At 41.2% G+C, this 16,947-nt stretch overlaps 1 protein-coding gene across 1 annotated transcript in view; it reads right to left on the bottom strand.

Annotated features, from left to right (window-relative positions):
• Positions 1-4,759: 4,759 nt before the first annotated feature.
• Positions 4,760-16,947, bottom strand: part of ADAMTSL3 (ADAMTS like 3) — a 377,697-nt gene continuing 365,509 nt past the window's right edge. The window contains 3 exon segments of the mRNA XM_060097479.1: positions 4,760-4,866; positions 5,546-5,760; positions 12,998-13,104. Of these exon segments, the coding sequence (XP_059953462.1) occupies positions 4,760-4,866; positions 5,546-5,760; positions 12,998-13,104 (429 nt within the window).

The raw sequence follows: 16,947 nt of genomic DNA, 5'->3' as shown, positions 1-16,947 counted from the left end.
TGCCAGGAATTTTGACCTTTCTCCTAACAACAGTGGGAAGGCATGGAAGGGTTTTCTTTTTTTTTTTTTTTAAACATCTTTCTTAGAGTGTAACTGCTTTACAATGTTGTGTTAGTTTCTGCTTTATAAGGAATTGAATCAGGTCTACGTACACATATATCCCCGTTATCTCCTCCCTCTTGCGTTTCCCTCCCACCCTCCCTATCCCACCCCTCTAGGTGGTCACAAAGCACTGAGCTGATCTCCCTGTGCTATGCGGCTGCTTCACACTAGATATCTATTTTACATTTGGTAGTGTATCTATGTCCATGCCACTCTCTCACTTTGTCCCAGCTTACTGTTCCCCCTCCCCGTGTCCTCAAGTCCATTCTCTAAGTCTGCGTCTTTATTCCTAACCTGCCCCTAGGTTCTTCAGATCCATTTTTTTCTTTTTTCTTTTTAGATTCCATAAATATGTGTTACCATACGGTATTTATCTGGTATAATAAGGTCAAACCAAGAAAATATATTGCAGATAATGAAAGCCAGGCTTCTCGCTGTCATAGAAAGAAGTTTACAAACAAGAAAAAGGTATAGACTGTAATAACGTCCCTATGTGCTGGACTGGCATTCAAGGTTTCAGTATGAATGCATAGATACAGGAAAAAAATTGTGTGTGTGTGTTTGTGCACACGCACGTGCGTGCACACACATTCAAGGATTAGTGTATATGCAATCAACCCTTTAACCCTCCCAATGACCAAAGCTAGAATGCTTTGAGCAACAAAATAATGATAGTGCTGGATTTCAACCCTTAAATATATATCTATATATAGATATAGATATCTATATCTATAACTATATCTAGATATATAGATATATACGCATCCCCTGGAGTCCATGTGGATATACATAAAGTGAATAAATGGGGAAGAAGGAACAACTCTTCCCTTCCAAAGGATTCCAATTAGTAAAAGTAGACGTAATGAAGAAAGTAGGTCACAATTAGAACATCTTCATAATAATTGTTGTAGGCACAATCCACAGTGGATGCTAAAATTAAGGGGCAATACTTTAAGAAACAGTGGAATGTTTGCACAGTGTCAAAGTATTGTCTCTGAAATAAGCATGTATTAATTACAAAGAGAAAAATAGTAACTTAATAGACAAGAAACATGGCAGAAACTACCAGAACCAAGGATCAAGTCACTTGTAAAAGGACTTATTGACATATTGTTCCCCCTGATGGTATGCGTTAAGAAGGGCAAGAATGCATAACCTCACTCTCATCTTGAGAAAACACTAGATAACCCCAGATTGAGGGCCATTCGATAAAACCTCTAGCCAGTGTCATGGTCAAAAGTGTCAAGGTCATGAAAGACAAGAAGAAATTGAGGAAGCATCCCAGATTGGAGGAGGCTAGAGAGGCAAAGCAACAAAACACAATGTGGGATCCTGGATTAGAACTCGAGCAGAATAAATGGCAATAGTGGAAAAATGGTAAAATCCCAAAATGTTGACATGTAAAAGACAGAATATTTGGGATTTCATCACACTGTACATGAGTGGACCCAAGCCTTACATTAGTGTTTACATTGTAAAATCTGGACTTTTTCGGTGTCCTTGCATAGTTACTAAAGATAACAAAATATTTCAAACTGCCAAGAAAATAGAGGGGATTTCCTAGAAAAATGTATCTGAGTTAGAAATAAAGTTGTAACTTTTCCACTGTCCCGATAATGCTGTCCACTCCTTGTAACCTACGTAGGGCTTAGAGGAGGACGGAAGGGAGGGAGGGAGGGAAGGAGGGAAGAAAGGGAGGGAAGGAAGGGGAAGGAGGGAAAGCGTCAAGGAGAGAAGGAGGAAAGGACAGAAGAAAGGAAAGAAAGGAAAGAAGGAAGTACACTGTTGAGGTAGCTGAGGTGTCCCATTGCTTCTCTTCTGTGTGGCTCAGCCTCACTAGCTTAACACAGTCTTACAAGTTACTGTAAAATGGTTGAGTTTTGTCTACATCAAGGGACCTTGGAAACTCCAAGGCCTGTAGCAAACGAAGGGGAATTTCAATTCCAGCACCATGAATGTTTTCTAGAAAGACTCACTGCTAATCTTGAAGCACTATACACTTCACCCTTGCACAGTGTGGGAGTTGGGGCGCCACCCTTCCCCGCCATGGAAAACCCAGGTATAACGTGTAGTTGGCCCTCCGTATACTCAGCTCCTCCGTATCCGAGGTTCCACATCCACATATTCAACCAACCTTGGATACTGCAGTATTTACTAGTCATAGAAATCTGTGTATAAGTGGACGCAAGCCGTTGAAACCCATCAGCTGTATAAGAGAAGGAAGCTATTAAACGCGGTTACTCACCAACCGCTGCTAAAAAGTCTCTCTGTGCAGACATCTCAAATCCATGGCTAACCTCCTCACAATGGCCAGAAATAAAAGTGTGCTCGTGCCTCCTGCTCCTGCTCTCCCAACTACCACCCACTTCCACACCGGCTTCAGGCTGTCTGTTTGGAACTTCTTGCCACTCTTTCCTGCCCTTGACATTCTTTTAGGTGTGATTCACAGGAAGTGAATGACTGGGATGAAGCAGTGAGAGTGAATCTCTGTGTGATCCGCTCTGAATCCTATAACTCACACCCCAACGACAGCCCAGGGCACTGAGCCCAGCAGGGTTGCTCCTGGACTCAGAGAGGCAGCCAAGGTGACCATACGCAAGGCCACCAGAACCCGAATGCAAATAAGTCACCTGCCTTTGTAAGGATGCCACTGAATAATCAAAGTACATTTATTTCTGAATTCCTAGTCAGGATCGTGAAAGAGAAATAGTAACTCTTAGGTGATAGAAACAGTAGTAAAATACAGTACAGAGGAAGGTCATTTGAATGATAACAAGACAAAAGGTACAACAGCAAATGAAAAATAGCAACTTTAAATACAAAGTGAAGCAGTTTAATAACAAATTTTGTTAATAAGAAAAATACATGTCCCTTGTCTTTATTACATACTGTACAAAATAAAATATTGCACCTTTAAGTCATATAATAAATATATACAAAGAGTATTGTACAAATGACCTCTCTTTTAATTTGAAAAGCCTTCAACAATCAAGTGTGATTGATGATGAACAGCTCCCAGGCTGGTGTGTCCTCGTCACGTTCCCGCACACCCATTCCCAACCACCAGACCCTCCACGTCCAGTAGTGCTCATCCCAGTGTCCGTGAGGCTGCAGTTAGAACAAGAGGCCTGGTGCTCAGGATATGGCAGAGACTCAGCAAGCTTGTCCACAGACACATGCAAAGCCAGAACGCACTGCTCGCTTAGGAGTGACCAGGGACTAGGGCCAGCACACCTGCTTCAGGTCACTTTGCTGCCGACAGGCTATAGGCAACATGCACACAGGCAGCTGGGACGCTGAATAAAGAAGTAGGACCACGTATTTGCGGTTGTGGGCCATCCGAAGCCATGACTGGTAGAATGTAAGGTAAGAGCCCCCTAATCAAATCAGCTTTAGAACTTACAATTAAATACTAGTTCCCAGCTCCTTCAGCAGCAACATCTTCTCCAAACTTTACCTCCGCCCTGACGTCATCACTAATGCCAGCATTGGCACGATCCAAACCCAAACCAATTCTGACCTAACCTTAATACATAAAGCCAACTCTAGCCTTAACAGTAAGTTAACCTCCATTTTTCTCACCTAACCCAAGGCTAAAACTAAAATGAACCTTAAACTTATTCACCAAATCCTAACTCTAACTCCTCAGCCTAACTGTACCTTCCAGCCTAATGCTAATTCGCTTTGGATTTACTGACAAATCAGTTCAAATTAAAACAGTTATTTCCTGTAAACAGCTCTTTTCTTCTATCATGTTTCAGAGTTAGATTACTTTCTCATAATTTTTCCAAAATAAAAATCCTTAGGGATACTATCTTATGCATAAATTCGGTCTAACAAGGCTTTGGCTTTTCTGTTTGTGTGCAAGAGAATAGTGCTGAGAAAAGTCTCATTCACAGCTCTTAAAAGAACGCTTTGAATATACTTCAAAATCAGTAGAAGAGGTTAACTTTCCGTCTCCTTTAATTTCCAAGATGCCTCATTTGGTCACAGGTCGATTTCCGTAGTTGTGAAAATGGCAGCCATGTTTACTCAGTGTTTTCTTCCCTAAGTTCTCTAAGAGCGAGGACAAGATGCCATTCCCCCAGGATGCCTGGATCAGTCCGGGTCACAAGCCTGTCCAGAGTGATTGTCTCCTTTTCACGTTCAGTAAGGGTCCATAAAAATGCCATTAGAGCCAACATCTTAACGACCACTGGCCAGAGCTTCTCAAATGTAAATGCCTTATAAACCCGTTGCAACCCTAAAACTGAGAGAAGTCATCCGTTGCCGTGTTTCCCAAGCCTTCAGGATGTCCTACTCTGTACTAGTCTATAAATCACAGGAAGAGGCAGCTCGTGACAGTGCACAGGTGATCTTGGTGATTTCCTGATTAGAAGGACAGAACGAGGTCCCAAGTGCACTGGCGCACCTGCTGCGGTATTTCATGTTAGTCCTGGAACGTACCATTTACAAGAGCTGGAATTAAAAAACCGGCCATGGGGAAATGACAGTACCCAGTTTTAATAGTGGTGATTTTGCATTGACTTCTGTCTGATTGTAGAACCTAGAGGGTTTTTTGTAAAGAAATGTATGTTTTTGTGCCAGCTACATGGGGAAGAGAGCTTTTACATGTTGCTCCATCTTCACAGCGGCATTAGGACCCCCCTGCAAAGCTTTATCCTTCTTGACACGATTGACGGCACCTTTGTTTGCAGAGGTCTAGCGAACACAAATTAAGATGCTTTACAAACGTACAGTGCTGAGTTGCGTCTGTGCAGCCTCCTGCCAAAAAAAAAAAAAAAAGAATCCATTGAACACATAGCTCATTAGAGATCTAGTTACAAAAAGAAGTGCATGATTTTATGAAAAGCGGAAACTGAGATCGCAGAGGGAAGCGAAAAAGCTAGGCTTGGGTTAGGGCCACTGCTTGGCACTGGAGTCAGAAGTGCCCTGGACTCACTTCTTAGCTGGGCCAAGAGGCTTCTCGATGCCCTCAGGGGACATCACAGCCCTTCAGGCCACCTGCTCCTCCCAGTGCTGACAGCAGCACTAGCTTCTGGGGTGTCATGAACCCCAGGGAAATCTTATCAAAGCAATGGACCTCTCCCTAGAAAAATATATATGATTACATTGCCCACATAACTTCAGGGCGTTTACACACCTGCCCAATCCCATCCAAGGAAGCCTTGTCTGAGGGGCTGAAACTCCAAGGCAGAAAGAGGCTGTGGAGAGGCTCCCAGTGCTTGTTAGAAGGCCACCGACCACCCTACTCAGTCAACTTATTTTTTTCTCTACAGGACACCAAGTTGCACCCACATCAAAGCAGCTAATCTCCTGATGTCCCAAGATACCACATCCGTTCAGAATGGCCCTGCGGACGAGACCGTGATAAGGTTGGCTCCATGCGGTCTGGTTTGCACAAGGCTTCGGGGTGTTCGCAATACCTGAGAGGGGTACGTACTATCACAGGAAGGCCCCAGGCAGTGCCGCCAGGAAGAGGGTTTCTTTCCCGGCTCGCAGCGTCTCTCAGCCACCGTCTTGCAGCTCCTCGTGTGGACACAGTCCACTTTTCGAGACTGGAAGCCCTGACCACAGGCTGACGTACAGGGCCTCCAAGGGCCTGTGTGCCAACATGCATGACAAGCCCCCGACGAGCAGTTCCTCCAAAAGGTGGGTCTGAAATGAGAAAAACAAACAAAAAGGTGGACAATGGGAGAAAGTGGGGTGCCACTTCTTGCTGGGATCAAGCCTTTTACTGTACTGTACTTTCAGTATAGCAAAGGCTTGACAGTTATGACCTTATTCAACAGGAAACTCATCTGCATTGTTCCTGGCTGACGAAGCAAAGTGGTGGAGGAATCACAACCTCAATAGAGGCAAGCAAACCACGTGTTTCCATGAGCCTCCGGCACCACATCAAGGCACGCACCTCAAAAGACACACTGTCCTGATGAGCTGGAGCAGATCGATTTAGGCAAGGAAGAGAAGAAAGACACATTTGTCAACAAACTGTAAGCTCCGTTTATATAAGCACTTGAAATATATTCTGGTATGAGTATGAATTTGTTTGTGAGCAATCTCCTCCACTAAGAGGAGCGCTCTAGTTTACATTTAGGACACACTATAACTCGCAGTGAGAGCTAAGAAAGACCTTTTGGGAAGAGGGATCTCTCTCTAGCCTCCTTACCCTTTAAAACAGAACAGCAAGTTAATGCCCTCTGTTTTGTTATTGTCAAAAAGGGTCCACTGTATGTGCATATTTATTTGACAGTCATGTGCCAGAGAATTTTCCAAATATTTTACATAGATTGACTCCTTTACTCCTCACAACTACCCTACACAGTAGCTACTTAATATTTTTAATTGAAGTATCATTGATTTACAATATTATATTAGCTTCAGGTGTACAACGTAGTGATTCAATATTTTTATTCTTTATACTCTATTTAAAGTTATTATAAAATACTGACTATATTTCCTGTGCTGTGCATTACATCCTTGTACATTATTTATTTTATACCAACTGGTTGACACCTCTCAGTCTCTTAGCCGTGTCCTGCCCCTCCTCCGTGCCTTTCCCCCAACCTGGGTAACCACTAGTTTGTCTCTGTATGTATGAGTCTGTTTCTGTTATAGTCATTCGTTTTATTTTTTAGATTCCATGTATAAGTGACAGCATATGATATTTTTCTTTCTGTGTCTGACTTGCTTCCCTAAGCATATATACACTCCAGGTCTATCCATGTTGTTGCAAATGGCAAAATCTCATATTTTATGGCTGAGTAATATTTCACTGTATATATACCACATCTCCTTCATCCATTCATCTGTTGATGGCTACTTAGGTTGTTTCCATATCTTTCCATATCTTTTATAAATAATGCTGCTCTGAAAACTGGGGTGACATATCTTTTTTTTTTTTTTTTTTTGCGGTACGTGAGCCTCTCACTGCTGTGGCCTATCCCATTGCAGAGCATCAGGCTCCAGATGCACAGGCTCAGCGGCCATGGCTCACGGGCCCAGCCGCTCCGCGGCATATGAGATCTTTCCAGACCGGGGCACAAACCCGTGTCTTGTGCAGAGTCGGCAGAGAGAGTTGGCAGGCGGACTCTCAACCACTGCGCCACCAGGGACGCCCAATCTTTTTGAATTTGTGTTTTCATTTTCTTCAGATTTACACCAAGGAGTGGAATTGCTATATCATCTGGTAGTTCTCTTTTTAACTTTTTAAGGAATCTCCATACTGTTTTCCATAGCAGCTGCACTAATTGACATTCCCACTAACAGTGTACAAGTGTTCCCTTTTCCCATCTTCAGCAACATTTATTATTTGTTGACTTTTTGACAACAGATATTCTGACAGGTGTGAGGTGATACTTCATTCTGGTTTTGATATGCATTTCCCTGATGATTAGTGATGTTCAGCATCTTTTCATGTGCCTGTTGAATACCCTCTGATTTTTGAAGATATTTACCCTGGAGGGTGAGCCACCTTAGTGGACCCACTTTGGGGTATCTGCTCTTGTTCTCTCGGGCAGGGTTCCTGGAACTGATGTACTTGTACCACATGAGAATGTCTCCCCATCCCCTAAGATGACTGGAAGAGGGCCCTAACCTGAGCTGGTTCAATCACCGTCTTTCTCCCAGGAACTTGGAGGTTGCTGGAACAAGACATATAAACCTGAAGGCTGGAGTAGTGGTGGCCATACTCTGCCACATGGGCCAGAGAAGTAGAATAAAATAACATTCAGAAAGAACAAAGAAAGAAGCAGAAACACACGGAGCTGCAGAGCTGAGAGGAGAAATAACTCCTCATTTCTTGGTTACAGTCCTTCCTGAGGTCTCACAGCATTATCCCTTTGGATCTAGACATTTTTGTGTTCCTATAAAAGGCTCCCTATCAGCGCACATAATCCATAAGGAGTGTTGAAACACCACTAGAAATGTAATAAGGTGGAGAAAATTCTGATCACCTGAACTTCTCTAAGAGACTATTACACATAGTTGGAAGCAATACTTTGATTAGCCAGTAGGGGGAGACTCTATCAAAGGGTTTACTTAATACTGTCCCATCAAACTGTTTATAAGATTTGTAAGAGGAAAAGGGATGAGGGTGTCCTGTTAACTGCAGGGTTTTTGTTTTCTCCAGTGGGTATGAACCTTAGGGGGCTAAAAGTTGAGTTGCTTTGGACAAGAGGGCAGAGACTGAGTACTCTTCAGCCATCCCGTATGCAGAGATCAGCTTTTCTACTGAAAACAGTTGAACAAAATATTCCAAGGATACTCAAAGAAGACATTTTAAAAGATACCAAATTGTTCTATGTGAGAATGGTGGTCCTATCTTAATAAGAAATCTCCCACCCTCTTTGTATAAGTCATTCTAAGTTGACTTTTGTTGTTTCCAGCCCAAAAGACCTTAACTAATACAGCCTCTTTTTCTGCTTTGTTAGAAGACAGGGCCAGTGGGAAGTCAGAAGAAACTATTTAGCTTCCTAAATATGAAAGATGAGGGGGGCACAAGGAGCTAGAGACCAAGGCAGATGCTGAAACCCAAGAGGCTGGTCATTGAGGACCCAGTAAAAGAATGCACAATCGGTCCAGCAGAGAGCATCACTTCCTTCCGGACAGGGATGGGACTGGGGATGGGGATGCCTGAGCTAGGGGGACACAGTCTGGGCACCAACACTGTGCACACAAGTGGAACTCGTGTTTTTCTATGCAAAACATGAAAGTAGAAATGGCAGCAGAAATCATAACAGTAACCCTGTTTCTACTAGTCTTTCTTAATTTCTCATTCCTATTCAGTCCATCTCTGCTCCTACCTCAAATAACCCATTTCATCATCAGCCAGATGGAACTACTGATTCTGTAGGGCAGTAGATTTCAAGTCTGGCTTGCTGTCAGAGGTATGTAGGCAGCTTTAAAAAGACGTAGATTAGGAAAGAATTAAAAACAAAAGATAAACAAACGAACAAAAGAGATACAGATTGCCAGGTTCCACTCCCTCCCCAAGATTCTAATTCATTAAGTCCCAGTTGAGGCCCAAGAATGTTTAAAGACACTTCCCAGGGAATTCTGACTCATGGCTGAGGTTAGGAATTACCTCTTTGGGGAACAAACTCTGTGGGTCCTCCAGCACGTCCTCAGATCCCTGTGTTGTCTTCTTGCCATAATGTGGGCTAGTTTACCCTGATAATTCTCACTCCCTTTATAACTCTTTTCAGTGGAAGCCACACCTCCCAAACCCTTCCCAGGGCCAATAATAGAGGCTAACAGATGGCCTGCTCACCATTGATTCTCTACCAGTGGCCACTAATAATGTTACTCCTTGTGACACACCCTCTAATATTTACTGAGGCCGTACTATGGCAACTGGGGGTCTCCAGCCCACCCACTGCATTGTAAAGTGACATCTAGTACCTCACCTACCTTCAGCGAGCCCACAGGAAGCATGCCCAGTCAGCAGAAGAGGTCTGTGGGGGAAAATGAGGCCAGAAAACTGCAAAAGAGACCCACAGAAGCTCTCTAAACTAACCTAGTCCTTCTTCCATAAACCACCAGATATTTGGGGGAAATTAACAGCATGAAAGAAAAGTACTAGGACACTAGTACGAAAAGCTGAACAGCCAACCCTGGAGGAAGCAGAAACAACAGAGAAAATGAAAGGCAACTTGACTCTTTTCCCCCTTCAGGTCTAGGAATTTTTCTTCTATTACTTCTTTTATGTCTACCCTTTCAGTTCATTTCCATATCTCTTTCTCTAAAACCCCACTTAATCAGATATCCTCGTGATAGATCCTTCCATGCCTTTTATCCTCTCTATTCTATTTTTTGCTTCTTGTTTTGGTTGGAAAGTTCATGGCGTATCCAAGGGACTGAAAGAAGGACAGTGGCTGGAATACAAAGAGTGAGACAGAGTGAGGTCTCGAATGAGGGTGTGCAGGGAAGTAGGACTTGACCGTGCAGTATTTTATAGGGCACATTGTGGATTTTAGTCAACCTTTTCCCTAAGAGCAAGTGAAGCCTCTAAAGTGATGTTAATCTAGCAGGGAGATGGGGTGCGGTGGTGGTATGATCAGATTTGCCTTTTGGAAAAGATTACTCTGGCTGCAGTAGGGAGACTGGGTTGGAAAGGAGCATGGATGGATGGAGGGAGACCAGTTGGATGGCTTGGCCAGGGGTGATGCTGGTAAAGATGGAAAAAGGTGGATGGGTTGGAGAAAAAATACAAAGAGCCAAAAGTCATATAAAAAGTAACCAGAAAAATACAAATTACAATAAGATATTTTTTCATCCTTCAGATTGGCAAAATTTTTTAAATACTGAAAAACCTACATAAAGTTGATGAAAAGGGGGACTCTCATATACTGTTGGTATAGACATTTTGATGGTTATTTAGTAGTGTCCAAATGAGCATGTCTGTCAATTCAAGTCCATATCTAAAATTTATCCCATAAGGATATTACCCTTTGTGCATAAAGATGTTCCGGGATGTTTACCGCAGCATTTGTTTGTAATAGCAAAAAAATTGGAAACAATCCAATGTCCATTAGCAATGGAGTGAGGTAACATTAAGTACAACAATTCAAAAGAATAAAGTGACTCATGTACTCGGATGGGAAAAGGTCTATGATGTATTGATAAGTAGAAAAAACAAGTTTCAGAAAAATATGTCCAGTATGTTATAAAGAAAGCTCAAACCACGTAGGTGTTTGTAATATAAATATATCTTTGAGTGTGCAAAGTAAAACATCTGGGATGATACCTATCAATCTGTGTGTGGTCTCCATCTTCCGAACAAAATTGGAAACTGGGTTTTCTGTTGAGAATAAGGGCAGCTGTTCCAGACATCTTCCATTCGAGGAGAATGGTTCTGGCTGGAATTGTTTTGGGAATAGGAAATGCAGCTGACCCTACATTGCCAAACCTTACTGAAGGCTCAAAATAGAAACAGAGCCAGTTGTCAAGGTCATCTCATTTTCTCCAGCAAGACTCAGGATGTGGAGGAGGAAGGAAGAGCCATAAAGTGAGCATCTTCTATGACCAAGGCTGCTTAAGTGCTTCACACTAAACCAATTAATCAAAACTTCCCCCAAACAAGATAACCTACAGACTAGGAGAAAATATTTGCAAATGATGCGACTGACAAGGGCTTGATTTCCAAGATAAAGTAAGAGCTCATACAACTCAACAACAACAAAAAACAGAAAACCCTATCCAAAAATGGGCAGAAGACCTAAACAGACGTTTGTCCAAAGAAGAAATACAGATAGCCAATAGGCACATGAAAAGATGCTCAACATCGCTAATTATTAGAGAAATGCAAATCAAAACTATAATGAGGTACCACGTCACACCAGTCAGGATGGCCATCATTAAAACGTGTACAAATAACAAATGCTGGAGAGGGTGCGGAGAAAAGGGAACCCTCTTACCCTGTTCGTGGGAATGTAAGGTGCAGCCATTGTGGAAGACAGTAAGGAGGTTCCTCAGAAAACTAAAAATAGAATTACCATGTGATCCAGCAATCCTACTCTTGGGCATATATCCAGAGAAAACTATAATTCAAAAAGGTACATGCACCCAATAGCCAAGACATGGATACAACCTAAGTGTCCACTGACGGATGAATGGATAAAGAAGAAGTGGTACCTATATACAATGGGATACTACACAGCCATAAAAAAGAATGAAATCATGCCATTTGCAGCAACATGGATGCAACTAGAGATTATCATACTAAGTGAAGTAAGTCAGAAAGAGAAAGACAAATACCATACGATATCACTTATGTGTGGAATCTAAAACATGACACAAATGAACCTGTCTTTGAAACAGAAACAGAATCACGGACATAAGAGAATAGACGGGTGGTTGCCAAGGGGGAGGAGGTTGGGGGAGGGATGGAGTGTAAGGCTGGGGTGAGCAGATGTAAGTTTTTATATATAATGGATAGACAGTAAGGTCCTACTGTATAGCACAGAGAACTATATTCAGTATTCTCTGATAAGCCATAATGGAAAAGACTATTTAAAAAAAAGAATGTCTATATGTGTATAACTGAATCACTTTGCTGTACAGCAGAAATTAACACAACATTGTAAATGAACTCTACTTCAATTAAAAACAAAACTAGCATAATTTCACACCGACAATAATACCCCATTGTGCAGACTAGGAGTTAGGTAGTCCAAGGTTACACAAGAAGAGAGTGGTAGAACTCCAAATTTCCCCATTAGTGTGCCCTCTTGGCTTTCCCCTCACTTTCTCTGGCTGGAGCACGCTGCTCTGGGGTGGTGGAGTCGCCAGACGGGAGGGGTCTGGGTGACCTCTAAATGACCTCAGGGAACAAAGTTCTTCTACCCCTAAATCATCTATCAGCTCAGACTTTTATAAAAGAGGGAAGCATTTTTGTCTTGTGTAAGCCCCTTAACAAGATAAAAGTTCATTTTATTCTCTGCTAAAGTAAATTTTATTCTCTACTAATAACGGTGGACATTATTCTGTGCCAACGTCCTAATCAAACACTTTCTAAACAAAGGAATAATGTAGTTCATAGAAAACACTAGGTTACCGATTTAATCTGTAAGCCTAAATGAAATATTATTAGGCTTCATCAACTTTGTACATAGAGGGAAAAATACCTGTCTATTCTCAGTGCTACTTTTTCCTTTCTCTTTGGGATGTCTCTATATGTTGAACATCCAAATAATTTGTGATGATAAATAGTACATGTTAATGAGTATTTTGGTATAATACATACTATTGAGGATGGCACCATGAGAAATCATAATTTAGTAGGAACTGTCCATTATGAGAGGTGGTATAGAGGACAGATGATGCCCCTTTTAGGCGGTCATAGTCACTACTGAGGTGGCAGAGGTTGTGTGCTGCCCTAGGGCGGGGCCGGTACCTCCTGTCATCACAGCCGGACTCAGAACGGTTGGGGTGTTGACAAATTATACGATGCTGCTGCTGCTGCTGCATCCTCACAGCGCGACCCAGGCAACGTCCAGGACACTGGAACAAAAGCACAATGCAGTATAAACAACATCGTGAGCTCATGCATGCTGGGGTTCCAAAACCATGTGCTGCAGCGGCATTGCTGATGACTAGCTACAGGGGATCAGCTGTCCCCGAGGGAAGTTAAGGAGGATGGAAGCCCAGCTCTAAGGACCAGACAGCCCTCCTTCAGAGCCAGAAGTTTCCTTTCCTCCTCTTTTCCCCCAGAAACTTAGACCACCTCTGGGCAGAAGGGGAAGGCACAGGGCCGATCTGTAATTGACCAGGCTTAGGTTCAGAAATGACTATGCTTAAAACCATAAGCCGTGGGCAAGTTTGGGTTTTCCTGCTCAGAGCAAAAATGAAGGCTATGTGTTGAGGTGAGTTCAATTACAGAAAAAAAAATATTTTGACATGCAGTTCTTAAGTTTTTCTGTACTCATAACATCTATTAATTTTTCTTGTAATTTGTTTTATGCTTGAAAAGGTCTTTCCCGTCCTGATAGTTCTAGTCCAGTTTAATTACTTTTACACTGAGCACTTTAATCAAGTCAGAACTTATTCTGATGTATGCTGTGAGTTTGGGCTCTCATTTTACTTGTTTTTCTTACATTAGTTGACCAATTTCCCTCATACAATCTTTTTTTTTTCCTAACAACATTATTGTGATATAATTCACATACTGTACAAGTTTAACGTATACAATTTAATGGTTTTTAGAGTTGTGCAACCATCACCACAATCAATTTTAAGACTTTATCACCGTCCCCAAAAGAAACCCTGTACCCTTTAGCATCTACTCCCAATTCCTCCCATGGCCTCTCCCCCTCAGGCCTAGACAACTGTTCAGCTACTTTTTTCTCTAAAGATTTACCTATCGTAGACACTTCATATAAATAGAATCATACAATATGTGGTCTTTTGTGTCTGCCTTCCCTCCCTTACCATAATGTCTTTAAGGTTCATCACCTTGTAATACATATTAGTACTTTATTCTTTTCAATGGTCAGATGATATTCCATTGTACAAATACACCACATTTATCTATCTGTCCGTTATTTCCAATTTTTGGAGTTTTATTATGGGTTTGATATGAGTTATTCCCAGTTTTTGGTTCTTATAAATAATGCTGCTGAGTTATTCCCAGTTTTTGGTTCTTATAAATAATGCTGCTATAAACATTCATGTACAAGTTTTTGTGTGAACCTGTTTTCGTTTCTCTTCGGTACATACCTAAGAGTAGAATTACTGGGTCATATGGTAACCCATACATTTAACGTTTTGAAGAACTGTCAGACTGTTTTCCAAAGTGGCTAGACCATTTTACATTCCCGCTTGCAAAGTATTAAGGTTCCAATTTCTCCATGTCCTCATCAACACTTACTACTATCTCTCTTTGTGATTAACATTTCCCTAATGAGTAATGATGCTAAGTATCTTCTCCTGTTCTTATTGGCCATCTGTAAGTCTTTATTGGAGAAATGTCTATTCAGATCCTTTTCAATATTTTAATTAGTTTATTTGTGTTTTTATTATTGAGTTTGAGTGTTCTTTATATATTTTAGAAACAAGTTCCCTTTCATATATATGATTTTTTAAACATTTTTATTGGAGTACAATGGCTTTACAATGGTGTGTTGTTTTCTGCTTTATAACAAAGTGAATCAGTTATACATATACATATGTCCCCATATATCTTCCCTCTTGTATCTCCCTCCCTCCCACCCTCCCTATCCCACCACTCTAGGTGGTCACAAAGCACTGAGCTGATCTCCCTGTGCTATGCAGCTGCTTCCCACTAGCTATCTGTTTTACGTTTGGTAGTGTATATATGTCCATGCCACTCTCTTTGTCCCAGCTTACGCTTCCCCCTCCCCATATCCTCAAGTCCGTTCTCTAGTAGGTCTGCATCTTTATTCCCATCTTGCCCCTAGGTTCTTCTGACCATTTTCTTTATTCCTTTATTTTTTTTGGATTCCATATATATGTGTTAGCATACAGTATCTGTTTTTCTCTTTCTGACTTACTTCACTCTGTATGACAGTCTCTAGGTCCATCCACCTCACTACAAATAACTCAGTTCTGCTCCTTTTTATGACTGAGTAATATTCCATTGTATATATGTGCCACATCTTCTTTATCCATTCATCTGTTGATGGACACTTAGGTTGCTTCCATGTCCTGGCTATTGTAAATAGAGCTGCATTGAGCATTTTGGTACATGACTCTTTTTGAATTATGGTTTTCTCAGGGTATATGCCCAGTAGTGGGATTACTGGGTCGTATGGTAGTTCTATTTTTAGTTTTTTAAGGAATGTCCATACTGTTCTCCACAGTGACTGTATCATTTTACATTCCCACCAACAGTGCAAGATGGTTCCCTTTTCCCCACACCCTATCCAGCATTTATTGTTTGTAGATTTTTTGATGATGGCCATTCTGACTGGTGTGAGATAATATCTCATTGTAGTTTTGATTTGCATTTCTGTAATGATTAATGGTGTTGAGAATTCTTTCATGTGTCTGTTGGCAATCTGTATATCTTCTTTGGAGAAATGTCTATTTAGGTCTTCTGCCCATTTTTGGATTGGGTTGTTTGTTTTTTTGATGTTGAGCTGCATGAGTTGCTTACATGTTTTGGAGATTAATCCTTTGTCAGTTGCTTCATTTGCAAATATTTTCTCCCATCCTGAGGGTTGTCTTTTCATCTTGTTTATGGTTTCATTTGCTGTGCAAAATCTTTTAACTTTCATTAGGTCCCATTTGTTTATTTTTGTTTTTATTTCCATTTCTCTAGGAGGTGGGTCAAAAAGGATCTTGCTGTGATTTATGTCATAGAGTGTTCTGCCTATGTTTTCCTCTAAGAGTTTGATGGTGTCTGGCCTTACCTTTAGGTCTTTAATCCATTTTGAGTTTATTTTTGTGTAGGGTGTTAGGGACTGTTCTAATCATATGGTTTTTCTCCTTCAATTTGTTAATATGGTGTATCACGTTGATTGATTTGCGTATATTGAAGAATCCTTGCATTCCTGGAATAAACCCCACTTGATCATGGTGTATGATCCTTTCAATGCGCTGTTGGATTGTGTTTGCTAGTATTTTGTTGAGGATTTTTGGATCTATGTTCATCAGTGATATTGGCCTGTAGTTTTCTTTCTTTGTGACATCTTTGTCTGGCTTTGGTATCAGAGTGATGTTGGCCTTGTAGAATGAGTTTGGGAGTGCTCCTCCCTCTGCTATATTTTGGAAGAGTTGGAGAAGGATAGGTGTTAGCTCTTCTCTAAATGTTTGATAGAATTTGCCTGTGAAGCCATCTGGTCCTGGGCTTTTGTTTCTTGGAAGATTTTTTATCACAGTTTCAATTTCAGTGCTTGTGATTGGTCTGTTCATATTTTCTATTTCTTCCTGGTTTAGTCTCAGAAGGTTGTGCATTTCTAAGAATTTGTCCATTTCTTCCAGGTTGTCCATTTTATTGTCATATAGTTGCTGGTAGTAATCTTTCATCATCCTTTGTATTTCTGCAGTGTCAGTTATTTATCCTTTTTCATTTCTAATTCTATTGATTTGAGTCTTCTCCCTTTTTTTTCTTGATAAGTCTGGCTAATGGTTTATCAATTTTGTTTCTTCTCAAAGAACCACCTTTTAGTTTTATTGATCTTTGCTATCATTTCCTTCATTTCTGTTTCATTTATTTCTGATCTGATCTTTATGATTTGTTTCCTTCTGCTAACTTTGGGGTTTTTTTGTTCTTCTTTCTCTAATTGCTTTAGGTGTAAGGTTAGGTTGTTTATTTGAGATGTTTCTTGTTTCGTAAGGTAGGCTTCTATAGCTATAAACTTCCGTCTTAGAACTGCTTTTGCT

This window comes from Mesoplodon densirostris, chromosome 4 (genome assembly GCF_025265405.1).
Source record: "Mesoplodon densirostris isolate mMesDen1 chromosome 4, mMesDen1 primary haplotype, whole genome shotgun sequence".
In the NCBI taxonomy this organism is placed as follows: domain Eukaryota; kingdom Metazoa; phylum Chordata; class Mammalia; order Artiodactyla; family Ziphiidae; genus Mesoplodon; species Mesoplodon densirostris.
The sequence above is the reverse complement of the archived record's forward strand: the minus strand, read 5'-3'. Positions and strand labels throughout refer to the sequence as shown.